The 27,915-nt window shown below is 42.5% G+C and overlaps 1 protein-coding gene across 1 annotated transcript in view; it reads right to left on the bottom strand.

The window, feature by feature from the left end:
• Positions 1-608: 608 nt before the first annotated feature.
• oma1 (OMA1 zinc metallopeptidase) overlaps positions 609-27,915 on the bottom strand; it is a 70,961-nt gene continuing 43,654 nt past the window's right edge. The window contains exons 8-9 of the mRNA XM_068037220.1: positions 23,313-23,462; positions 609-2,080 (exon numbers count right to left, since the gene is read on the bottom strand). Coding sequence (XP_067893321.1) covers positions 1,838-2,080; positions 23,313-23,462 — 393 coding nt within the window. The 3' untranslated portion in view covers positions 609-1,837. The remainder of the gene's footprint in view (positions 2,081-23,312; positions 23,463-27,915) is intronic.

The following is a 27,915-nucleotide window of genomic DNA, read 5'->3' as shown; positions in this document are numbered from 1 at the left end:
AGCTCGACACCATTCAGGACAAAGCAGCCCGCTTGACTGGCACCCCATCCACCACCTTCAACATACACTCCCATCACCACTGACACACAGTGACAGCAGTGTGTATCATATACAAGATGCACTGCAGCAACTCACCAAGGCTCCTTCGACAGCACCTTCCAATCACGCGACCTCTACCACCTAGAAGGACAAGGACAGCAGATATATGGGAACACCACCACCTGCAAGTTCCTCTACAAGCCACACACCATCCTGATGTGGAACTATATCGTCGTTCCTTTACTGTCTCAGGGTCAAAATCCTGGAACTCTCTTCCTAACAGCATTGTGGGTGTACCTACACCCCAAGGACTGCAGCGGTTCAAGAAGGCAGCTCACCGCCATCTTCCCAAGGGCAATGAGGGATGGGCAATAAAGGCTGGCTTAGCCAGCGATGTGCACAGCTCCAGAACAAATAAAATAAAAACATTCCTGAAACCTCTGTGGCTGTACAGGGCCTGCCCAATCTTGAACACTGTTTGTTACAGCAACAATTCCTGTTTATCTTGATTGCACAAGGTATTCAATAGTACCTTTAATAAGTAACTGAAAAAGGCACAGATTGATAGCTCATAAAAATATATTTATTTTCCTTTAAATATGTACAAGAAATTCTCCAGCTTCATTGCAATTGATCAAGCAAACAGCTAACAAAAAATCCATTTTATATGACGTTTGTGTCGCCCAGTGAAAGATCACTAGTGAGTGGAGGTACTGGTGCCCGTGTTCTCAATTTTAGATTGAAGCTTGCAAATATGGTAAAACTGGGAAATTTTCATATGTTCTCTGAAAGTTGTGGAAAACCAGAGGCTGTTGCTCCATTACCAGAAACATTTTGATTTTATGCACTGATATAGAAGCAAAAAAGGAAATATTATAGAATAATTCAGCACTACATTTAAAGAAGACCACTGCATATTCAAGTTTTGCATGCAGATTAACAGTTTGCCTTTTTCTTGTATACACCAGGAACTTACATGTTAAGGAAAATAACTCTAAATGTGACATTACCATTAATTCACAGTGATCTTAATTGTCAAACAATTATCTAGATGCAGGTTTGTTTTGTTTTCTTTTCAAGGTTGAATTCCTTCCTCCCCCATAATTTATGCTCCTACATACTACACTATTGTACCACTTTATTGATTACTTTATTGACATGCACTACTTAAACATTTTTCATTGTTATTAGTTTTGACCTAGTCTCCTTAAAAGAGGTTTCACTAGCCAGAATACCTTTGTAGCCAAGGTTCGTTTCTGGTCAAAAGGATTCCAAGGAACACAACACCAGAGTCGCGGTATAAAAACAGGAAGTGCTGGAAATACTCAGCAGATCTGGCAGCATCTGTGGAGACAGAAACAGAGTTAACGTTTCTGGTCTGTGAGTAATGAAAGGTCATTGACCTGAAGCATTAACTATGTTTCTCTCTCCACAGATGCTGGCAGACCTGTTGAGTATTTCCAGCACTTTCTATTTTTATTTCAGATTTCCAGCATCCGCAATATTTTATACCCGAGTGGATACTGTCATCAAGAATGCCCCATACAAGTTTTATTTCTTCCAAGCAAAACAGATTTCCTACTCTATTTGGCTGTAATACAAAACAGCAAGGAACCATAGCCGTTTAAGGAAGCAATTAGAAAATAAGTAGAAGAATCCTGGAAATTCAGGGGCAGATGGAATATTTGCTATGGGACAACAACCAACAGAGCATTTCTGCTCCTCACTGTTACAGTTTAAAAAAGGAACACAAAAATTTGATTTTGATTCCATGATATTGAATACAAATGAAATACATCTATTTATGAGCGTTTTGAGTACTTTGGAGTGCCTGTACTGAAACCACTGTGGGTATTCTCTCTATTATGGCTGGACCAGGCTCATGGTACTGAGGTAGCTGCTTAGTTCCAGAAAATGTGCTAATTTTTTCTTCCCTCTTCTTTGAGAGCTTCAGCATCTCCTGCACGCTGAGCTTGAAGACCAATCTTGGATCTAAAGATGGTAAAGAAGGGCAACTACAATCTTCTCGTAGCTTGACAGCCTGCAAGAAAAAAAACAAAAAGCAGTACGTAACTTATACCATGCCTAACATGGCCACAGGATTTAGCATCCATGAAAAGTTGTATCACTAGTTACTGAAAGCATGGTCTGTAAGGATTTCTACTTTGACTACAGAACTTTTCATTCTGCTTTTTGTATTTTTCCTCTCTTCCAACTTATTCACCTTCTCTTTCCCAGCAGAGCTAATGTACAATTAAATTTTGATAAACACCCTAAACTGGACATCAGGTGATCAGACCACTTACTTTCACACAAAGTTGCAACCTTAATTTGTTCAATGCTCTACACAGCAGCTCTGAGGAAAACAAAAAGTGATTTGTCATAAATAGAGTTGGGAAATCAATTCCTTTTAAAGATGCAGTGTCAGTGTTTAAGTATTTAACAAAAGCTAATTTATTTTTAACTACTTGTTAATACAATGTTTGTTGAACCACGTTATTGCATTGTAAAAACATCAATTCACAAAAAATGCAGGAGAGTCTGTTGAAAAAACGTAGTCACAGGTTTAAAATGTGCTCACTGGACATTTTGAAGACAGAGACTGCTTTGAAGACAAAAGAGAAGGAAGGTCTCTCTCCCTGGCTCTATCTCTCTCATGAATTTCCAGAGCCACTGAAGCCACTTAAACTTCAAGAGAGAAGACTCCTACATCGAAACTAGTTTGAAAGCATGCACAGGGCCCCAACGAAACGGCAAGATTTAACTGCAATCAAAGGCTCTACATCAAACTCAAAAGAAAGTAAATGAACTCCAGCTATTGCTTCAAACATTTCCCCTTTATTCTTTCTCCTTAACTGCTTCCATATGCGTGTGTTTATCGCGTATGCATGCTAGAGTGGTCACGTCGCATATTCGTAGTAGTTTTAACCGAATGAGAGTTTTAAGGTTAACAAACTTGCACTTTTCTTGTTTAAATCTAAGAAAACCTGTCTGGTTGATTTCTTTGCCTTACAATTGGAGAGCAGTGAACAAGGGAGGGAGAGCTAAAAACACAGTGTTTTCAAAATTAAACCCTGTTACGGTCAACGAGGCAAAGGCTGAGATGGAACCTTGAGACCCCTGCCTCACCTGGTCGTAACAGAAATTTGGGGGCTAGCGTCCGTGATTCAACCCACAGACAAACGAGAAAATTGGAAGTGAGAAGTCAAATTGATCACAATCAAAAAGAGAAAAGATTTCAATCCAGGTTTTCTTGTGGTTGTGTGTGCTAGAATACTAACATGTCTGTGACTGACAACAGTATTTCCCCAAGCCAGGGTGAAGTAACTTGGGATAAGTTAAAAGCACCGTCTATCGAAGAGTTGAGAAAAATGGCTGAGCAGTGTGGGATCACTCCATGCCAAGGCTAGAAAGTCCGAACTCCTAAGATTAGTAGTTAACCATTTTTCCCTTGAATCTGAAGAAGCAGAAACAGGGTCAGAAGCAGACTCCGACAGGGTATCGCCAGCAAAGATACAATTGGAACAGAGGAAACTTGAATTTGTAGAAAGAGAAAGACAGAATGGAGAGAAAGATAGAACCTTCTAGAAGGAATGTGAAGAAAAAGACAGAGGAGAAAGAGAAAAAGAGAGAGCCTTCCAGAAGGAATATGAAGAGAGAGAGCTGAGGCGGCTTGAGTTAACTAGGGGGCAACCCCAGTGAAAACATGGCCAATATGGAGGAGCATAATTCCGGGCTGGGTATAGAATTGTTAAAATTTCCCCAATTGATTTCAAAATTCAATGAGGGAGATGTGGAAGCATTTTTTGTATCTTTTGAAAAACTTGTAAGGCTGTTAAAGTGGCCAGCTGAGGCTTGGACGAATCTGTTACAAAGCAAGTTAATAGGAAAAGCCCATGTTTATTCCCTGCTGCCAGATGAGAGTTCATCCAATTATGAAGTGACAAAAAAATGTCATCCTCGGGGTACATGAGTTAGTACCGGAAGCCGATCGTCAAAAGTTTAGAACCCTCAAGAAGCAAGCTCATCAAACTTACCTAGAGTTTGAGAGAACTAAGCAGCCGACTTTTGACCAGTGGCTGAGGGCTCTTAAAGTGCAGCCCAGCTATGAAAATTTCAGAAAGGTAATTTTGCTAGAGGAATTTAAAAACTCTCTCCCACTCTCCATGCAGAGGAACAAAAAGTTAATAGAGTCCGGAAAGCCGCAGTTCTGGCTGATGAGTCAGTTCCGCAGGGGAAAACGTTTCCTAAGTCACCCCCACAAATCCAAAAAGGACAAAGGATGGGAAGGTGATAGGAGCCCAAGTAGTCCTGGGAGAGAAGGAAAAGCAGGAGACACAGGGGGCCCTCCTCCAGCCAAAAAGGATAGTGCTGTAAGTAGGAGTGAGACCCGGAGACCTGTGTGCTTCCATTGTAATGAAGCAGGGTATCTAATAGCTGACTGCTGGAAACGAAGGTGAATGCCTGTAGGGTTAATCAGGGCACACCGTTCAGTGAAGGAGAAGGGACCCTGATGGAAAGCACTACAGAACAAGCTGTGGCTTTAACTGCAGCAGTTGTAAAACCCAGAAAGCATACCAGTATGAGTACAGGAAAACTTAGTAGGGTTCCTGAAGGCTATCCAGATTTTGTGTCTGAAGGGAGAGTAACCCTCATGCCCTTCGCGTGGGGCACGCAAGCCCATAGTAATCCTCAGGGACACAGGGGCCACTAGATCCTTTTTACTGGGAAAAGGCTGCTCCTAGGTAATGACCTGGCAGGGGCAAAGATGGTAGTTTCCTCAGTAGTGAAAGAGAGACCGCAGGAGGTCAGAGAGACAGGGCAGTGGCAGGAGATGGTCCCCTGCAGTTCCCCTGTATGTGTAGTGAATGGGACCATGATCAAACCAGCTCCCCCAGAGGAGACTGAATTGGCACTGCAGGCAGATGACCATGAGGTCTATCTGTCTGAGACTTTCTTTGGAAAGTTAGAAGACCCAGGGAATGAATTAAATAGATCTTCCTTAGCTGAGGCTCAGTGAGCTGACTCAGTGCTGAGAGAGTTAGCACAAGCTGCCCAGTCTGAAATTGAAGCTGAGGGTCCCTGACTGCTAATATTTAAAGAATGAGGTATTGGTGAGGAAGTGGAGTTCTCCTCGCAGACCTGAGAGCAAGAAGTGGACAGTGGTTCACCAGTTAGTGGTGCGCAGAGGGACTGGAGAGAAATATTAAGAATGGCCCACGAGATTACAGTGGCTGTACATGTCAAAAAATGAAAAACCAAAGCACGCATAAGACAACAGTTTGACTGGCCAAAACTCCACAAAGATGTGGTGGAGTACTGGAGGAGATGCCACATGTGCCAAGTTCAGGGGAAACCCCAACCTACAATGAAATCTGCACCCCTAAGTCCTGTATCGGTGTTTGGAGGACCCTCCAGCAGAGAGCCGGTGAACCATAAGGGACCCCTGCTAAGAACAAAAGGGGACAGGCAGGCACAAAGCTGGCAAAAGGTTAGAAAGGAAAGGGGAAAAAAGGGATAATGAGGGCAGGTTAAAGGAAGTCTGGGAGGAATCCCAGATGAAAACCCCTACTGTCTGGTCAGCCAAGCCCGAAATGTTTGAAAAATTAGACCCCACATCCACCTATGTAAATGCAAACATCAGAAGCACCCCACCAGAGTTGCTCACTGCATTCACAGGAACTTGCAGAGACAAAGATAGTCCTCAAGAGGGCAGAGAAACTGTGAGCTTGATGCCTCACCTAGTCGAAGTGCCGCAGAGGAGTGCAGTAGAATCTGGACAAATACCTACAAGCAGGAGTGTGCTGGAGGATCTACCCCCACAATCAGGAGAAAAGGGAACCAACCATCCCCTAACGTGAAAAGCCCTTGCATGACTCATCAAAGCACTGAAAGAGTGTTCAGAATAGATTCATCCACTACTGACTCTCCTGAGCAGAATTCCAACTTAGGGCTAATTAAATCTAACCCTCCCCCTGCAGACCTCAACAGGAACAAAGACACCCTAGGCAGTCATGGAAATGTGCAAACTGAAAAACTTCCCCAAAGTTCCCTCAACTCATTCAAAAAGACCCTCAACTCATTCAAAAGGAGTCTGGATATGCACCTCAAGTGCCGTAAGCTGCAGGGCTATGGACCAAACGCTGGAAGGTGGAATTAGAATGGGTGGATGGTTTTTTGGCCGGCAGAGACACGACGGGCCATGTGCCCTCTTTTTTGCCTTAAACTTTCAATGATTCAAAAAATCACATGTTTATTGGGATGCCAAAAAAGGGCAGTTTAAAGCAGCACTGCTACCAAGAAATGACAGACGGTAACAATTTTCAGGATTTCTGAATGAATGAGAGAGATGCATGTGTGTTTTCCTGTATTTACTCTTCTTTCTATTCTCATTTAATGAAATGCTCTTTTAAAAATCGCATTTCATTTCGCTGGGTGTGGAGATGTCATGAAAACCCCACCTGCCAAGAATGAGGCATATTAATTTTGTCATATGAACACTAATTTTAAACTGTTGCTGGACTGAAAAGATCACTTGCTTAAAGAGATAACAGCAGTGGCTGGGAACATTTACATACTAAGAGACAGTTGCCTGGAGAGAGAATGAAATTGCTCCCTGATCCAATTAACCCAAATGGATTTTAATCACCAGACACTGAATGTGTAACAAGCCAGCATTCCATACACCGTCACCGTCCGCCCCACCCCCCACTGAGGGTGTCTGCTAAGATGGAGAATCCAAAAAAGTTGCAAGAGTGTTTGTTGAAAAAACTTCATCACATGACTAACCTGCTGGCTACTTGGAGGTTTGAATTGTGCTCACTGGACATTTTGAAGACAGAGACTGCTTTGAAGACAAAAGAGAAGGAAAGTCTCTCTCCCTGGCTCTCTTTCTCTCTCACGAATTTCCAGATCTACTGAAGCCAATTAAACCTCGAGAAAAGACTCCTACATCGAAACAAGTTTGAAAGTGTGCACTGGGCCCCAACGAAACGACAAGATTTAACTGCAATCAAAGGCTCTACATCAAACTCAAAAGATAGTAAATGAACTCCAGCTATTGCTTCAAACTTTTCCCCTTCATTCTTTTGTCTGTACTGTCTCTATCTGTGTGTGTATCTTAGAGGATAGCTTAGAGGCAGGATCTGCACGTGGTGAGATACCAGGCAGAGTGGATGGCAGCCAGGGCAGGGCACAAGGGCAGTACAAGGGCCAGCTCACCAGACAACAAGGTTGCACATGAGTTCTGCTGCAGAGGACTCAAATGAGGACTTTGATGGGACAGCATACAGCATCAGGCTGATGGGTATGCATACTGAAATACTTGCAGCATTGGCAGGCCTGCCAGAAATCCTGCTGTCAATGTCAAGGAGCATATTGGCATGGGACCATGTAGGAGTCTGATACCATTTTGGCACAGGGCTTTGCTCAGAGCCCAATCTCACCATCGTGGAAGTGGTGGTCAACTCCATGAGAACAATAGCGGATCCATCCACGATGCAGCAGCTGTTAGCCAATGCCTCAGCTTCTGTTGCAACACAAGCAGAAGCCACCCAATGTATGGCGTCTACAGTGGAAGCTTAGACTGAAGTCATGCAAGCTCAGCTAGCAGCCACTAAGGCTCAGACTGCTGCCATCACAGCTGCAGATATCAGTGTGCAAAGGAGACTGCAGTGTGTCACAGCAGCCCAGCAATCTGTGCTCCAACACATTGCGAGGACTGCTGAGGCTCCACTCCAGGGGAGCAGCAGTGCACAAACCTGCTATCCTCTCTCAGGATGACAGCATTCGTCCTCTCACCACTGCCATTTCGCCAGTGCCCTTGCTGTTGTCTGTCAGCCAGCCAAGCCAGACTGCTGCTAATGCCCATGCTTAAGTGGTGCAGAATTTTTCCACAAATGTCAAAGGATTGTGGTTGGTATGGTCTCTCTATATCCATTTCGGACACATACTTCGAAGTGCTTGAGAGCCAGTAACAGTCCCAGAGTTTCCTTCTCCACAGTAGAGTATCTCTTTTGATAAGTTTAACTTTCTGAAGAAATACCCAACTGGTTTCTCAATGCCTGACTAAACTAGGAGCAGGATGGCACCTACCCCTAGGTCACTAGCATCAACTGCACTATAAATGGTTTGTTAAAGTTTGGAGCTGCTCACACCAGCTCATTGGTTAAGATGGCTTTCAGCCTCTCGAAAGCTGTTTGGCACCTCCCTGACCACACTACCTTTGCTTTTTTTTGTAACAAGTCTGTCAGTGGAGTATCTAAGTACTGAAGTTTGGGACGAACTTGTGGTAAAACCCACATATCCCTAAAAATCACATTACTTCCCATTTGGTCGTGGGGACGGGAAAATCCAACAATGCAGCACCCACCCTTGACCCACAACATGCCCTTGGTTGGCTACCCGAGCTTTATCAAACTCGCTCTTTGCAAGATTTACCACTAGGTCAGCCAATTGTAACCTTCGGAAGGGGGCTTCTAGGTGGTTCCACCCCCCCCCCCCCGCCACCCGAGTGCCACTGTATACCATCTGATCATTCAGGTACAGTACAGAGTTGGGTAGGCCAGCCACTACCTGGTTCGTCAGCCTTTGGAAGTTGGCTGGGGCATTTCCTAATCAAAATGGCATCACCTGGAATAAGCCACATGGGGTGACAAAAGCCAAGATCGCTTTAGCTTGGGTGGTTAAGGGAACCTTTTAACAAGTCTATCTTTGTTATGTGGGTGGCGCTTCCTACACTATTGATACAGAGTTCCAGGTGGGGAGTTGGGTAGGAGTCAGCTCTGGTCACTACATTAACCTTCCTGTAATCAATGCAGAGCCTTGTTGAGCTATCGGACTTGGGCATGAGCACAATTGGGCAACTCCAGCTGCTCTGACTGGGCTCCAGAACGTACTGAATTTCCTCCCGAACCTGGGTCAGTTTCCTGGGACCTAGGTGATAGGGAATTTGTTTTATGGGAGGGATCTCGCCTACATCCACATCATGTAGAGCTAAGGCTGTGCACCCTGGTTCATCCCTGCAGATCTGTTTAAACGCTGTGAGCAGCCTTGCTAGGTCTCCTCTCCGTTCTGCATTTAAATAGGAGAGTTTGGTGCCTAATTTCCCTAATATTTCAGTGTTAGCTAACCGGACAGTAGGGAGTTCAATTTGGGAATCCTCCAGGCCTCCCTCTAACTCGTCCTCACTGTCCCTTTCGCCCTCCTCTTTTCTGACTGCCTGACAGGCCTGTGCTTGTTTGTCCTCTTCCCGGTTATGATACTGCCTTAACATATTGATGTGGCCCAGCCTTTGCTCTTTTCTACGGTCTAGAGTGCCAATTAAATAATTCACCTCACTAATCCGCTTTACTATTTTGTATGGGCCACTGAACCAGGCTTTCAGTGGTTCTCCCTGTGTTGGTGGTAGCACTAACACATGGCCTCCAGGTTGAAATGTTCTGGCCTTGGCATGTTTATCCGCCTGCCTTTTCATAGCAGTCTGGGAGGTTTTTAGGTGTTCCTGAGCCACTGCACAGGCTCTTGTGAGTCACTCACAGAATATGGAAATGTAGTTTAACATTGAAGGTTCATCCCCTCTGTCCTAGAAACCTCTCCTTGATTAGTTTAAGAGGACCTCTCACCTTGTGTCCATAAACTAATTCAAAGGGACTAAAGCCAGTGGACTCACTGGGTGAGTCCCTGGTAGCAAAGAGGAGAAATCCCAGCCCTTTGCCCCAGTGATGGGGGTACTCATAGCACTACACCCTGATCATTGTCTTTAGGGTCTGGTTCCAAAGCCCTTATGACTGTAGGTGGTAGACTGAGGAATTTAGCTGGGTTATGCCCAGATTACCCATGTTTCTAGCAGTGGATTGAAAAAAAATCATTATTCAACCTAGCACGTTTTCGTGACAATCCTCAGACCTGGCATCCACGTAACGTTTTCCAGTAGTAGTTGTCCCAAGTCTCAAAGCTTTATCAGTTACCTAACAGAGAGCTTCCTTCAATATGATAGAATACCAACATAGGGCAGCTTGTATCATGTCAGCCACCTTGATGTTTTGACGCCCAAGCCCAGTATCGTGTGCCAGGCTTAGTCATCATCAACTGCTTAATCAAGGTCCTCACGTAAGGTTCTTTAACAATGATAAATAAAATAACTTGCATTTTTATAGTGCCTTTCAGGACTTCAGGGAATCCCAAAGCACTTCACAGTCAATGAAGTACCTTTAAAGTGCAGTCAATGTTGTGTAGGAAAATGCTCAGGTCTGGAGGAGATCCATGCAGTAAACAGGAATTTCATCAGCAATGCACACGACTCCAGTGGAAGGGTTCCTGGTATGACTGCACAGAATCCCCTGTGCATTAAGGGTTTACTGCAACCATGGTTTTGCATGTACCTAAAGCAGCCCTGGGTCTAGTCTGGGACCATGTAAGTTCACAGCACAGGAGGGAATCATTCAGCCCATATTGCCAGTGCTTTATTTATTAAAGCAGTCAAAAACTAATGCCATTGCCTTGCTCTCTCCCCATACTCTGTTTTAACTATTTATATACTTGTCCCTTAAGCTGTAGTGGTTTCTGTCTCTGTGATGAAGTATTCTACACTCCAAAAACCCACTGTAACAAGGAATTTATCATAATCTTTCTCCTTACACTTAGTGACAATTTCAACTTAGCTACTCCTTATCATTGACTCCCAAGCCAGAGGAAAAGACTTTCCTTGCTCACTATCAAAACTCTTCATAATTTAATTGAAGCAGAATTGTGTGTTTTTTTTCTTTGGAGAAGGGGGTTTCAATCTGATTTAACTTTATTTCACCCCCGCGCCCCCACTCCCCATCTAACATCTGTCTTCTTCCCAGCAAGACTAAAGAAATTAGATTTTTCAGTGAAATCAGACAAACCATTAAATGTGTTGGCTATGAACCAACTAAACAAATGCAAATTAGATACGCACCAAAAAAAATCTTTTCTCTGAGTGTCAATCAATCAACAAGATACCATATTATTATGGAAATCAGTAGAAATAATTGTGTTCTAATTATGCTGACAGTGATTTACGGTGCCTGGAACATGATTACAGCAGTGTGGTTAAATCATACTGTCAGCACGCTTTGAACTTCCAAGAGTCTTTTTCTTGCTCAGTTCAGTGGAGAAAGGGAAGTGTCAAAACTGAAATGTTGCTCTTGTCAAATGTTATTTTTCACTTGTTGGTAATGATGCCACTCAAGACAGCAGGATGCTGCAACTGGGTGTTAAGATTCTCAGAAGTACATGGTGCTGCTTTAGTTGTAACACATTAGCACATTATCCTGTAGATCAAGAGCCACTGGTACATCTCTCCCAGTCTCATCATTTGTGTGACAAAGCTGTGCAGTTTCTTTTCTCAAGAATTTTCAAAATATCTATATTTAAACAAATAGTTATTTTGCTAAAATGTCTCCCAGTGAGGAATGGAGCCCTGGCTAGTATGTAAATGCCTCTATCAAAAGGAGGTAGTTGTATGCCTTTGTTTACATGGATTACTTAGCAACTTCTGATGACAAACTAATATCAGAAGTGGTTATTCTCCAAGGGTGGGACAGGGGTCATGCATTGTGGGAGAGTTGTTTTGTTGCAGAGACATTATAAATGAATCAGAAAACCTGTCAGGCGCTTTGCACCTTTGAACTCCACTTTGATTAATAGTTTTGACCAATTCTAAAGGATACTTCTTTGATTTTCCTTTATATCAGCTTAATATCAAAAGAAAAGAGGATGATATAGCCCAAGGTGGGAGCACTGACTTTCCAGTTACTTTCTCACTGTACCACTACAAGGAGAAAAGCTAATGAAGTTATGATGTGGAACTCATTTCTCACCCAAGGTTTGTACTTGGAAAAACTTGAGCTTTTCAACCAAGAAAAGAGGTGACTGAGAGTTGATCTAATAGATGTATATTAGATTGCGTCAGAGTATAGTAAAACATAACCTGCAGTATTACTTTAAAGTAAAAACCAGAAATGCTGGAAATACTCAGCAGGGCTGGCAGCATCTGTGGAGAGAGAAGCAGCCACAGATGCTGCCAGACCTGCTGAGTATTTCCAGCATTTCTGGTTTTTATTTCAGATTTCCAGCATCTGCAGTATTTTGCTTTTATGTTATTGCATTACTTTAAAGTGTGGACACCGTTTAAACTCGAAAAGGGCCCCTTTAGGACTGATATCAGGAAATTCTTCACACAGAGTGATCAACATGTGGATTACATTTTAAAATAATATAGTAGGTACAAACTCTGGATTCATTTAATGAACAATGGATGCTACAAGGAGATGAACATTAAGATTTTTCTGGTTAGATGAATTAAGATGGGTCGAAAGGCCTTCTCAATTCATAATTTTTTGATTATGAATGTGCAGTTGGAGTTGCCTGAAGTATGGAGAAATGCAACAGGTTTCAGAACTTTTGTTTTCAAAGAGAAACTTGAGTTAAATTAACTTTTACCATCTAATTAAGATCTATTGTTTTGTTTTAAATCTGGATTCTTACTTCTTAAACAACTCGATATGTAGTTTTCAGCTGTCACAGTGATATTTATCATCAGTCAGAGATCTCTTGGTTTATGGGGATATTCTGTACTATCTTAACAGTTAAAAATAGGCTAATTATTTACTCTGCAGCTTATTATTCCACATTATTTTGCACATAAAGTCATGTTTTGGTTTACAAGTAGTGAAGGCTTGCCTAGAGAAATGGACTTTTGTGTTGGGCATGAGAAAATGTATCTAGAACAAGCTTCAAACATTACAGCCACAACTTGCCAGAGATTTAGATGCTTCACTTTGCATTTTTAATTCCACAGTGAAAACCTGCCTCAGTGTCCAAAAAAAAAACTGTTTGAGGGAATGCAGCAGCAAAGACTTTCAAAAATTGTATTAATGATCAAAATATTTAACAACTGCTCATGTAACAGTGGAGAAGACTAAATACTTTTACAGTAAACATTTATTTTCTGTTACTGCTGCACTCAGTAACCAAACTCTGAAAATGAGTCTTGGAAACATTTAGTGCTTACAATTATGCAGATATGGGGCTGAATATTGCAATAAAAATTAAATTGAGGAAAGTTTAAAGTAAATTAGTTGATCTCAATTAATCTCAAAATATATAAGTAAAAATTGATGTCTCTTTTAATGATCTTTTGGTGTCTTTTATCTGTGTCCTTACCTGTGAGTTTCTGTTGGTCTATTATTTGTTATCTCTGTATAGCACTTACATATTTTCTCTTAGCATCTTTATAGCTGTGTTGGCTCCAACTCTCACTGAAAGTTTGTCCTTTGGTCTCTATTTAGAATCATAGAATTTTACAGCACAATAGGAGGCCATTCAGACCACTGTTGCTATTCCAGCTCTCTGAGTTATTCACAGTTCCATTCTCCTGTCTTTTCCCTGTAACCTTTTAAATTTTCCTTTTTCAAATAGTTATCCACTTCTCTTATAAAAGCTATTATGGATTCTTCTTCTACCATCTTTAAATAGTGCATCCCATATCTCAACAAACCTCTGTGCAGAGAAAGAAACAAAGTAAAAAATTGCAGCTATATAGCACCTTTCACCGAAAGAGCTCCGAAAGCACTTCAAATTCAATGAAGTACTTTTGAAGTGTATTGCTGCAATGTAGGTAAATGTGCCAGCCAATTGACATGTATCATGATGTCACAAACAGTAATACAATAATGACCAGATAATCTGTTTTTGGTTGAGGTATAAATGTTGGCCAGGACATTAGGTCCTGCTACAAAGTTGAAGTACAGCCTCTGAATTTTGCATCATGATCCGCAGTCCAAATTGCAACGGTAGTGCTCCAGATGCCATGTTGCTCAGGCAACATTTAGTTGTCCAGGGTGCCCATCCAAACAGGTGTTAGGCTCCTTAAATATGTAAGTCCAACACTAAACTCAATGTGCCAACTGGCTCAACGTAGGAGATGACTGATTTCCAGGCCCTCTGACTGTTGAGCCAAAGTTTTTTTGTTATTATTCTTTCACGGGATGTGGACGTCGCTAGCTAGGTTCCAAAGTCTACCCCCTCGTCCTCGCCGTGGAACCTGGGCAATGAGTAAGAAAGGGTCAATCAAAACAGGGTGAAGTATGATGGGACTCTTTATGTTCTGGGCCACTTCGGTTACTGTGAAGGCCTGTTAGGAACCCTAGAAATACTCAGCAGACGGGCTCTGGCAAACAAGTCCTCAACGGTAGAACAGGTGGAGGAAGACGTGCCATCTGAAATATCTCAACGGCTGTTCTGGCGGACGAAGGCTGCAGCTGAACGACAGCTCCCAATTGTCTTGGCTTCCTTGCCATTGGATCAAGGTGTCATTCTGTAAAGATACATGTGAAAGCTGGTGTGCAACCGTTTCTCCAAGTTAAAAGATGTCACACACAGTCATCTTTCTTTCTGAGTACATCCTCCAAGCCCTTTAGTAACCAGAAAATGGCAATGGGAGCAGGATTATGCTGTCTGGAAGCTTCTAGTCATAATCTGGCATGGAGGAGGCGGAAAGATGATGGGAAAATTTATTGATATGCTGTGACCCGTGGAGAAATGGAACTGAATTAACACTGCACTCCTCCTGCCTCGGTTATAACAAATGCCAGAGTTGGAAGAGATTCCAATCTCTGGAATGGAACCATTGGCAGGGAACGAATTGGAAATGTCAACTCCAACAACGGCATTCTTCTCCTTACCAAATGTGCTGAACATGGGTTTATCATCACCAATACCCTGTTCTGCCAGAAGAACAAATACAAAATGTCATGGTGGTATGAAAGTGATTCTGTTTTGTTAAAAAAAAATTAAAGGAATTTATAGTTAAGCTAAATAAATGTGGACCAGTTTTTTGTTTTAAAAAGGAAGCCATCAAGGACAGTGAGGGAGCCGGATTGGCAACAGTGTTGCTGATTTCACAGGGCTCGGGATAGGCTTCGAACAGAAACCCTGATAACAGAGACAGAAAAGTTACAAGCACTCCTTTGATTGGATAAGTCCAGTAGTAGCAAACCAGACCTGGGATGGGCTGAATAAAAACTCTCAAGCTTTTTGGTTGTCAGTCAGTGCGTGTGTGCTTTACCTTCTGGAAGTAGACACCAGATTCTTGCTGAGTGTTTTAAAAAAGTCAAGTGCTGCTGAGGTGTCAAAAAAAGACAGGAGACAATTCCAAGGAAGAACAGAAGACTACAACACAGCTCGCTTTTCTGCAATTCCTTAAAAGATTGTGAAGTTCACTGTGTCGATTTGTCTTGTATCCTGTATTTCAAGAAAGCCTGCTAAAAAAAAATCTCAACACTGCCTGGACAGATCTGTTCTAAAGATCGGTGGCTTGCTTGTATTTGCTCGGAGGTTGGACAGTGTGCCAGTTTTGGTGCAGCGTGTCACATCTATCTTTTTCAGGGATGGGCAAGTGATCTGCCTGGGTGTGTTTCTTTTGTCTGTAATAGAGCTCTGATGTAAAAATCATTTTTCACATTTTCGGTTAACTGGTGTGTATATGTGTGAGTATAAAGGGACTAAAGTAAAAAAGGGACTTTAAAATTTGGTTGAGGTAGAAAGGGGACTTTTTCAAATTTAATGTTGGATTTTAAAAAAGTAGATTTGCGTGTTTATGTTTTACTTCATTACTAGTTAAGACTTGTTTTATAATAAATTGTTAATTTCGTTGTTCAGCTAAGAAACCTGGTTTATGTGTTCTGTTCTGGTGAAAAATAGTGTATCTGATTGACTGTTTCAGTAAGTGGGAAAATTTAATACATATGTTGTGACCTGTGAAGAAGTGGGACTGAATTAACAGTGTACTCCTCCTGCCTCGGTCATAACATATTTAACTGGGGGTTCGTAACAATAGCAACACCCACGGTTCAAACACTGACACCAGATCGACTACATCATTGTCCATGCCTGGAATCGCAAAGATGTTCGCACCACCAGCGCAAAGAAAGGAGCTGATGACTGCTGGACCGATCACCGACTTATTCGTTCAATCATGTCCATCAAACTGGCTTCCAAATAACGAATGCAACAGAAAAGATGTCCACGAAAGATCAACGTTGAAGCTCTGAAGGATCCTATCAAAAGAGATCGATTCCAACAATGCCATAAGAAAAAACTTTCAAACTTCAATCAAGAACAGAAGAGGAGTGTCCACAGTGCTTAGGATGTCTTTAAGTCCAATATCATCAATGCCAGAAAAGATACACTTGGATTTTCTGTTAGGAAACATCAGGACTGGTTTGATGAAAATGATCAGGATATCAACAAACTGATTGATCACAAGCACAAGACTTTCTGTGCCTGGCAAAATAACCCAAACTCAAAGCAAAAGAAACTGGCTTACCAACAAGCAAAAGCAGAGGTACAAAGAAGCACCCGCAACAAGAAGAACATGTGGTGGGCAGACAAGGCTAAGGAAATTCAACATCTCGCTGACATGAATGATATCCGTGGCTTCTTCACCACCACAAAGTACTCAGGTACTCAAGGACCAGCTCCATTGAGGCCTAAGGAAAGGGAAGCTGTCAACGCCTATTTGAGGGAGCATTTTGAAGACCTTTTCAATCAAGAATCCATTGTTGACAAGAGTGTTTTCAACTCCATCCCACAAGATCCAGTTAGAGACGAGCTCAGAACTCTGCCAACGCCTGTGGAGGTGGTGAAAGCCATCACACAAATGAAGGACAGCAAAGCGGTAGGAGGTGATGGAATCCCCGCTAAAATCTTTAAGCACAGAGGAAAGGAACTAACATTACAGCTCCACACCTCATCCTACAGATCTGAAATGAAGAGGAAGTCCCGAATGATGTCAAGGATATTATGACTGTGACAATCTTCAAGAAAGCTGACAAATCCAACTGTGCAAATTACAGAGGCATCTCCCTGCTCTCCATTGCAGGAAAGATCATTACAAGAACTCTTCTGAATCAACTCATTACACTTGCTGAAGAGCTACACCCTGAATCTCAATGTGTGTTTAGGCCATCAAGAAGCACTGCTGACATGTCTTTCACAGCTCGCCAACTACAAGAATATGTCGCGAACAACATCAACCTCTCTACAGAGCAATTTTTGACTTGACAAAGGGCTTCGACTCTGTAAATTGTGAGGCACTCTGGAAGATTCTGTTGAAGTATGGCTGTCCTCCAAAATTCGTCACCATCCTTCGCCTGCTTCATAATGATATGTGAGTGGTGATCCTTAGCAATGGATCCATTACAGACCCCTTTGAGGTTAAGACCGGAGTTAAACAAGGTTGTGTCATTGCCTCAACACTTTTTTCAATCTTCCCAGCTGCCATACTCCGTCTCATTAGAGACAAGCTCCCTGCTGGAGTGCAGTTTATTTATCAAATGGACGGTAAACTATTTAATCTCAGGCGACTCCAATCAGAAACTAAGACCACCCTGACTTCAGTCATTGAGCTCCAATATGCTGATGAAGCTGCAGTAAGTGCTGTGTCAGAAATGGATCTTCAAAGAATCGTTGACGTATTTACTGAGGCATATGAGAAGATGGGACTTAGACTGAACACTCAGAAGACCAAAGTCCTCTATCAGCAAGCTCCAAATGCACATGCCCCAGCCCCATTGATGAGTGCCTGGAAAATGTAGGACACTTCCAGTGTCTTGGAAGTTAGCTTTCACAGAAGGTTGACATTGATGAAGAAATCCAGTATCACCTGAAATCTGCTGGTGCAACCTTTGGCCACCTGAGGAAGCGAGTGTTTGAAAATTGTGACATCAAAACTGAAACCAAGCTCATGGTCTACAGTGTGGTTGTAATCCCTATCTTGCAGTATGTGGCTGAAACATGGACAATACACAGGAGACACTTCAAAGCACTGGAATCATTTCATCAACGCTGTCTGTGGAATATCCTACATATCAAGTGGGAGGTCAGGTGCACCAACATTAGTGTCCTCTCACAAGCCGGCACCACAAGCATCGAGGCTATGATTATCCGCCATCAGCTACGTTGGGTTGGTCATGGAGTTCTGATGTCAGATACTAGACCCCCAAAGCAGTGGTCTTCTCCCAGCTCAGGCAGGGCAGACGCACTAGAGAAGGACAAAAGAATCGCTTCAAGGGTGTGCTAAAAGACAACATGAAGAAATGCAACACTGACATCAACTCCTGGGAGACCATCGCCCTGGACCAAACCAGATGGAGGGCAGAGTTTTTGGGAAAGACCCCAACATTTTGAGACCCAACGTCAACAAAAGGAAGAGGAAAAGAGAGAGCGATGAAAAGAACAAGCCATGACCCGAGCTAATAATACGCGACCAGACATCCCATATGACAACAAATGCCCGAAGTGCCATGAAGTCTGTAGATCCCGAATTGGCCTCACCAGTCATCTTCAGACTCATGGAAGGCAATCATCCTCCTCTATGAGGGATGACCAATATTGTCCACCCCTAATTGCCCTTGAGAAGGTAGTGAGTGGTCTGTCGCCTTCTTGAGCCACTGCAGTCCTTGTGGTGCAGGTATACCCACAGTGCTGTAAAGAAGGGTGTTCAGGATTTTGACCCAGCAACAGTGAAGGGATAGCAATGTAGGACCAAGTCAGGATGGTGTGTAGCTTGGAGGGGGTGATGTTCCCATGCATCTGCTGCCCTTGTCCTTCTTGGTGGTAGAAGTCGCAGGTTTGGAAGGTGCTGTCAAAGGAGCCTTGGCGAGTTGCTGCAGTGCATCTTGCAGATGGTACAAACTGCTGCCACTGTGCATCAGTGCTGGAGGGAGTGAATACTGAAGGAGGGGGATGGGGTGTTAATCCAGCAGGCTGCTTTGTCTCGGATGGTGTCGAGCTTCTTGAGTGTTGTTGGAGCTGCACCCATTCAGACAAGTGGACAGTATTCCATCACACTTCCTGACTCATGCCTTGTAGATGGTGGACAGGGTTGCAGGAGTCAGGTGGTGAGTTACCTGTCACAGAATTCCCAGCCTCTGACCTGCTCTTGGATCCACAGCATTTATGCAGCTGGTCCAGTTCAGTTTCTGGTCAATGGTAACCCTCAGGATGTTGATGGTGGGGGATTCAGTGATTGTAATGCCATTGAATGTCAAGGGAGATGGTTGGATTCTCTCTTGTTTAAGATGGTCATTGTCTGGCACTTGTGTGGCACAAATGTTACTTGCCACTTATCAGCCCAAGCTTGAATGTTGTACATGTCTTATTGCAGCTGGACACAGACTGCTTCAGTATCTGAGGAGTTGTGAATGGTACTGAACATTATGCAATCATCAGCGAATATCCCCATTTCAGACCTTATGATGGAGGAAAGGTCATTGATGAAGCAGCTGAAGATGGTTGGGACGAGGAAACTACACTGAGGATCTCCTGCAGTGATGTCCTAGTACTGAGATGATTGATCTCCAGCAGCCACAACCATCTTCCTTTGTGCTAGGAATGACTCTAACCAGTGGAGAGTTTTCCCCCGATTCCTATTGAGTCCAAGTTTTGCTAGGGCTCCTTGATGCCATACTCGGTCAAATGTTGCCTTGATGTCAAGCGCAGTCACTCTCACTTCACTGTCCGCCACATGTTTGGCACTGACAGCTTGCCGGTGTCACTGAAGCCAAATCTGCCTTGGGTCTCAGGCCATCATGGACCTATGCGCAGAGCGATGTGATCGCCAACTATTTGTCCAAGTCAACTTTGCCCCTATTGTCTACAACAAAGCAAATTATTTTCTTGATTGGAAATGTGGCTTTTAGAGTCATAGAGACATACAGCACAGAAACAGGCCCTTTGGCCCATCGTGTCCGCACCGGCCATCAAGCACCTATCTATTCTAATCACATTTTCCAGCACTTGGCCCGTAGCCTTGTTTGCTAGAGCGTTTCAAGTGCTCATCTAAATACTACTTAAATGTTGTGAGGGTTCCTACCTCTACCACCTCTTCAGGCAGTGTGTTCCAGATTCCAACCACCCTCTGGGTGAAAACATTTTTCCTCAAATCCCCTCTAAACCTCCTGTCCCTTTACCTTAAATCTATGCCCCCTGGTTATTGACAAATCCACTAAGGGAAAAAGTTTCTTATTGTCTAACCTATCAATACCCCTCATAATTTTGTATACCTCAATCAGGTCCCCCCTCAGCCTTCTCTGCTCTAAGGAAAACAAGCCTAGCCTATCTAGTCTCTCTTCATAGCTGAAATGCTCCAGCCCAGGCAACATCTTGCTGAATCTCCTCTGCACACTCTCCAGTGCAATCACATCCTTCCTATAGTGTGGTGACCAGAACTGTACACAGTACTCCAGCTGTGGCCTAAATAGCGTTTTATACAGCTCCATCATAACCTCAATGCTCTTATATTCTATGTCTCGGCTAATAAAGGCAAGTATCCCATATGCCTTCCTAACCACCTTATCTACCTGTGCTGCTGCCTTCAGTGAACTATGGGCAAGTACACCAAGGTCCCTCTGACATTCTGTACTTCCTAGGGTCTTATCATCCATTGTATATTCCCTTGCTTTATTAGTCCTCCAAAATGCAACACCTCACACTTCTCAGGATTAAATTCCATTTGCCACTGCTCTGCTCATCTTACCAGCCCATCTATATCGTCCTGTAATCTAAGGCTTTCCTCCTCACTATTTCCGACACCACCAATTTTCGTGTCATCTGCGAACTTACAGATCATACCTCCTATATTCACGCCTAAACCATTAACATACACTACAAACAGCAAGGGTCCCAGCACCGATCCCTGCAGTACACAACTGGTCACAGGCTTCCACTCGCTAAAACAACCCTCAACTATCACCCTCTGCCACCTGCCACCTGCCACTAAGCCAATTTTGAATCCAATTTGCCAAATTGCCCTGGATCCCATGGGCTTTACCTTCTTATCCAATTTCCCATGCGGGACCTTATCAAAAGCCTTACTGACGTCCATGTAGAATCAAAAGGTTTGTGTATCACTATTTTTGCATACATCTGCTATAGATCCTCACTTTTCCACATGTGGAGGTGGAATAAGAACTTATTTTTAATTCATAAAGAATGTGTAATGTGCCACTTTTATGTGCTAATTTTATCCATGCTCCACTTTATCCCATATTTAACACTAACCTCAACAGTCTGATAGTAGACCATTTAAATTTACCTTACTATACCTGAAGGTTTATAACTATCACTTTAGATGCATGTTTTACTAAATTCTGGTCTGCCTTAGATGTTCATTTGGATTCAACAACACTGGTCACTCCCACAAACAAACGTCACATCTTGCATTCAGCACTGTGTTCTCATTGCCCATTCACAAATCATATATCATAACCTTGGAGTGGGGGGGTAAACAATAAAACCCACTAGTAACCTAAGAAATGCATATTATATTTTTTGCATTTGCCCTCAGTCACACTTCTGTAATCTTTTGGTTGGTGGCTTGATGACACTATTACTGAGATGAGAATCATTGAGCTGCTGTGTGTCACAGACTATAAGTGAATGAATAACTACTATAATCAAAACTTATTGTAATCCAACTAATTTATATTAACTCCTCATGAACAAGAAAACATGCCACACTATTCCTTTAACAGGCTAGGGCGAAACACTTGCTTTTCTATTTCCCTGAAACCTGGCCAATTGTCTAAGCCAAGCCTGGCTTTTTCCTTGAAAGAAGCATGCCTGGAACTTATTGACCACCTTTTCAGCAGATCTCACCATCTGGCTAACCTTAAATAGGTGTTTTTATCACTTTGTTCCTTCTCACTACAGAAAATGGAATTGGGGGCTCTCAGTCGGACTTTCCTCCTGTTCAATAAATCAACTGCGGGCCTGTTGATAGAACTTCGGCCTTCCTCCCGCCGCCCCACCCCGCCCCACCCTGTGAGTGGATTCTCGGCAGACACTCCATGCTGGGCTCAAAGTTATAAGATCATCTCAATGATAACAGGAGTGGGTGTTTGTAGACGTCAGCAACAAGATAACAAATGACCACTAGTGCTCAGTCATTGTGGAACACACCATCAGTGTTGAGCTCATTAACAGCGAAACTTTCTCATAATGCTTACAGAAAAGTCTGCAAGGTGGATTTTAAAGTTGTCCAAACCCAGATTATTTTAAAACACACTACGTAAATGTAACTCATTTGAAAGTCCCTTCTATGGTAAAACAGAGAAACATGACACATCTCCTTCCACCAGGAGAGGTCTCTCATGTGTGAACCCTGCAAGTCACTCGCAAGATCCTTGCATCCACTCCAGGTCTCCACTATGTCTGCTGATCCTTCCAGAACCAAATAGGGTGCTCGGCATCTGGTGTCCCCCAGGGACCCTCCCTATTTCTCATCCAAAAACATGATGTCAGTTTCCACATGTATGCTGATAACACTCAGCTCTACCTCACCACCACCAGTGAGCAGGGCAAGAGACAGTGCAGCTCTTCAACTAATCAGGTTGCAAAATCCTCACTGAGACACACCAAATCTCAACTGGAAATTATAAATTCAACTTAAATTAGGTACAGAAAGCAAAATAATGATTGGGAAAATAATGGGATTGAGAGAGAGATAAAAGACAGAAAAAGTACAAATAAATTATTTTAACTTTTCCTTTTAAAATCTCCAAAACTAATTAAATTACGAAGCAATGAGACTCCACACTTTAAAAAGTTAAATTTCCAGGGCCAGAGAGGTTGTTCAGCAGTAATTATGACTGATCACACCCTTAAAATTTCACTTACACCTGAATGCATCAGCTCTATCGGTTTCTGCCATATTTATTGGGTAGCTATTGGGCAGGTACCATAACCTCACGCTCTTACATTGATTTCAATGCCAGATTTACAGGAGATCGACTAGTATATGACATAAAGGGGGTAATTTTAAACTTCCTCACCAAAACGGTAATGTGGTAGAGCAGATCGCACACCTACTGCAGAACACATCTGATTACCAACCCATTGCTTTCAGCTCCACCAGCATAGAGTACCAAGTGGCAAATTTGAAAATTTGCCTTGCAATCCGAACTTCAAAATATTAAGATCAAGCAACATACAGGGTAGGGATAGAAATTTTGTGAAACTGATGGCTTTCTGATTTTTGGGTCAAACTAATAAACTCAACAAGTTTTAGAAATGTGATCGAAACTTCATCAAAATTAATAGCAAAAAAAAACAACTGCACAGTATGGTTATCCATCAGAACACTTTCTCAAGAGAGGTCACAGTTGCATAAATAGAAAGATCATATTTAATGGATTAGCCACCTATCTCTACAGTTCTCTTAAAGAATGCAGGTTCCTATTTACCTCAGGAATTAGTTTCTCCAGGTGTTCAACTCGACGATCATTTGATGGATGTGTAGAAAACCATTCAGGAATTTGAGATGTTCCAGAAACAATTTTAATCAATTCCAGTTGCCGCCAAAATACACTGCTTGCTCTCACATCCATGCATGCCTAGATTAATGAGAAGGTTTTGTCAAACAATAAAGTTTATAATTTAGACATATCTTTGTTGAATCACTTCTTGCAATTATTTTTCATAAAAGGAAGGACCAATTCTTAAGAAAATGACAATTTGGTTGATGTGTTAGTGTTTTTCATAATTGTTTTTATTAACTTACACTCTGTCTCCTGTTAACTGTATATAAATTGGGTGTTAATCGTAATCAGGTAGTGGGCATTAATTGGGGACTCACCTGCGCACATAAATATAGGAGTAGGCAGAAAGAGGGGCTGTTGGTTGGAGGTGCACGACATGCAATGTGTGTCTCTGTTGTCACGCTCACACAAGCAGCAATTATGAACTATAAAAATGAACTGATGCATTAACCTCCCAAAATGGACACACTTCTGCTACAAGACAAATTGGAATAAGATGTCAAGTGACCTGTCCTTAAAGGGGGCGGAATTTTTAAAGTGCATCCAGAAGAGCTTTTTAAGCTAGCAAGTCGAAAGTCCTACAAGAGAAGGGGCGGTACTGGACCGAATCTTAGGGAATGAAGCCGGACAAGTGGTAAAAGTGTCAGTGGAGGAGCATTTCGGGGATAGTGACCATAACTCTGTAAGATTTAAGGTTGTTAGGGAAAAGGACAAAGGTGGGCTGGAAATAAAGGTACTGAATTGGGGGAAGGCTGATTTCAATATGATAAAACAGGATCTGGCCAAAGTGGACTGGGAATAGCTACTTGTAGGAAAGTCTACATCAGACCAGTGGGAGTCATTCAAAAAGGAAACAGTGAGAGTTCAGGGCCAACATGTTCCTATAAAGGTGAAGGGTATGACCAATAAGTCCAGGTAACCCTGGATGTCAAGGGATATAGAGGAATGGATAAGGGAAAAAAAGGCTTATGGCAGATTCAGAGTGCTGAAAACAGCGGAGGGCTTAGAGGAGTATATAAATTGTAGGGGGGTACTTAAAAAAGTAATTAGGAGAGTGAAGAGGGGGCCTAAAAAAACACTAGCGGGCAAGATAAAGGAAAATCCCAAGACGTTTTATAAGTATAGGAAGGGCAAGAGGATAACCAGGGAAAGAGTAGGGCCCATTAAGGACCAAAGTGGCAATCTGTGTGTGGAGCCAGAGGACATAGGTGAGGTTTTAAATGATTACTTTTCATCTGTGTTCACTATGGAGAAGGACAATGTAGGGGTAGAGATCAGGGAGAGGGATTGTGATATACTTGAACAAGTTAGCATTGAAAGGGAGGAGGTATTAGCGGCTTTAGCTGGCTTAAAAGTGGATAAATCCCCAGGCCCAGATGAGATGTATTCCATGCTGCTAGGTGAGGCAAGGGAGGAGATTGCAGGGGCTCTGACACAAATTTTCAAATCCTCTCTGGCCACAGGAGAAGTGCCAGAGGACTGGAGGACAGTGAATGTGGTACCATTATTCAAGAATGGTAGTAGGGATAAACCAGGTAATTACAGGCCAATGAGTCTAACATCAGTGGCAGGGAAACTACCGGAAAAAATTCTGAGGGACTAGATTAATCTCCAATTGGAGAGGCAAGGATTAATCAAGAATAGTCAGCATAGCTTTGTCAGGGGGAGAGCACGTCTAACAAATTTGATTGAATTTTTCGAGAAGGTGACTAGGTGTGTAGATGAGGGTAAAGCAGTTGATGTAGTCTACATGGACTTCAGTAAGGTATTTGATAAGGTCAGGGCATATTGGCAATTGGATCCAAAACTGGCTTAGTGGCGGGAGGCAGAGGGTGATGGTTGAGGGCTGTTTTTGCGATTGGAAGCCTGTGACTAGTGGTGTACCGCAGGGATCAGTGATGGGACCCTTGCTGTTTGTAGTGTACATTAATGATTTAGACGTGAATATAGGAGGTATGATCAGTAAGTTCGCAGATGACACGAAAATTGGTGGTGTCGGAAATAGTGAGGAGGTTAGCCTTAGATTACAGGAAGATATAAATGGGCTGGTAAGATGGGCAGAGCAGTGGCAAATGGAATTTAATCCTGAGAAGTGTGAGGTGATGCATTTTGGGAGGACTAACAAGGCAAGGGAATATACAATGGATGGTAGGACCCTAGGAAATACAGAGGGTCAGAGGGACCTTGGTGTACTTGTCCATAGTTCACAGAAGGCAGCAGCACAGATAGATAAGGTGGTTAGGAAGGCATATGGGATACTTGCCTTTATTAGCCGAGACACAGAATATAAGAGCAGGGAGGTTATGATGGAGCTGTATAAAACGCTAGTTAGGCCACAGCTGGAGTACTGTGTACAGTTATGGTCACCACACTTTGGGAAGGATGTGATTGCACTGGAGAGGGTGCAGAGGAGATTCACCAGGATGTTGCCTGGGCTGCAGCATTTCAGCTATGAAGAGAGACTGGATAGGCTAGGGTTGCTCTCCTTAGAGCAGAGAAGACTGAGGGGGGACCTGATTGAGGTATACAAAATTATGAGAGGCATAGATAGGGTAGACAGGAAAAAACTTTTTTCTTTAGCAGAGTTGTCAAAAACCAGGGGGCATAGATTTAAGGCAGGAGGTTTAGAGGGGATTTGAGGTAACATTTTTTCACCCGAGGGTGGCTGGAACACACTGCCTGAAGAGGTGGTAGAGGTAGGAACCCTCACAACATTTAAGAAGTATTCAGATGAGCATTTGAAATGCCATAGCATACAAGGCTACGGGCCAAGTGCTGGGAAATGGGATTAGAATAGATAGGCTTGATGGCCGGTGCAGACACGGTGGGCCGAAGGGCCGGTTTCTGTGCTGTATAACTCTATGACTCTATAGTGACTGTTGAAGACTGAATCCGGTGCCATGTCTGGACCAGCCTTGAAGAAAGCATTAGAAATGCTAATGGCCCATTCAATGGTAATGGCTACCTTTTTCAAACACTTAGACTAACAATGGCCTTTGAGTCTCCAGACTTAAATTCAGGATAATAGGTGTGTCCAAACACCACTTTATCAAGATGAGCAACATTCAAACACCATTTTCTAACAATGGGCACACATTCAGAGATATTGTGTGAAAACACGAGGGGAGAGCAACTTGGGTCACCTGACAGAAACCAAGCATTTTAAAAAAGGAGACTTTTCTGTGCAGAAAGCCAGCACCCAGGAGGCTGAGCGAGATCTTATTCCAGCCAAGAAGAAGACCCTGCCAAATATCATCCTTAAAAAAACTACCTAGAGACAGAGACAAAAAAATGACCTTTGAAAACTGAGAGACTGAAATGGGATCTTCACCATCAGACTGTAACTGTGATTTAACCAAAGAAGTCTGCAGCAAAGCATCTGCCCACCTGAAACTCTCCAAAACTTGACTCCAGGGAACCAGGAGACAAAGGAAGAACAGGCCTGCATCATTTAAATTTTCCTCCCAGAAAAACAAATAAGGTTTTCACAACAAACTCTTTTTGAAACCCCAGACCTAAATGCACGCTATCTTTGAATGTTTATGTTTTCTTGCGTGCGGACATGTCGGTGAAGTTGTGAATTTTTGGGTTTTTTATTTAATAAACATTTATCTTTCTTTAAATCTACGAGAATACCTGTTATTCGTCTGTTTATTGATCATTAAAACGCTCAAGGGTTGGAACACAATTCTAATAAAAACATTCTCCACGATCAGTTGAGAGGTGAAAAGGGAAACCACCCATATCATTTACTACCTGGCCATAACACTATAAATAAAAGTTTTTAAACGTATAAATACTAGGCTCCAGTGTTCTATCCTTCACTGCTAGGCTACCTCAGTTGTAACATCTTCTGCTATTAGTCCTTTTCTAATTAAATCTGAAATGATTCACTGTTGTTGGATCACATTATATGTATAATTGAAAGTGATAGCAGCTGCAACATCACAGACATACAAGTAATATTTAGCAAAATGCTAAAAATAACTAAGAGGGACGAAGTGTATTGCCATCCCAGAGGTATAATGCGGGTTTGTATCCATGAAGTAGATTTATACACATTGGCAAGTTTATGTACTGATTTAAAAAATTGAAAAGATGCTTGGTGCCAACAGTGCTGACATTTAAATCTTTAGTTCTGGACATATTTTAAATAAATAGTCCAAGATAAAGCCTTACAAAGATCCTATGCTCAGTATTTCTACAAAAAAGAAATTACTTGCAATTAAAAGATTTTTTAAGTTCGCTCAGTTAGCTCAGGTAGTAAAAGACCTGATTTCTAGTTTCAACTACCAATCTGTGCTAAATTAGCTAATTTCAGCCAATTGGTAGCAAGTAAGCAATTGTGGAGGTGGGGTACAGGTTTGAAATCTGTCATAGTTGCTACTCCTGATTGTCATCCAGTGGCTGTGGCTGAAAATGCCATCTATCCACTGGATGATAACATCAGACTCAAGTGTGTGGCCTCCATTAATGAATGACCTGTCAATACTTACCAGCTAAGGTCATCCATGAAGGATGGGTAACT

This window comes from Heterodontus francisci, chromosome 8, assembly GCF_036365525.1.
Source record: "Heterodontus francisci isolate sHetFra1 chromosome 8, sHetFra1.hap1, whole genome shotgun sequence".
Taxonomy (NCBI): domain Eukaryota; kingdom Metazoa; phylum Chordata; class Chondrichthyes; order Heterodontiformes; family Heterodontidae; genus Heterodontus; species Heterodontus francisci.
This window is presented reverse-complemented; position numbering and strand designations above follow the sequence as displayed.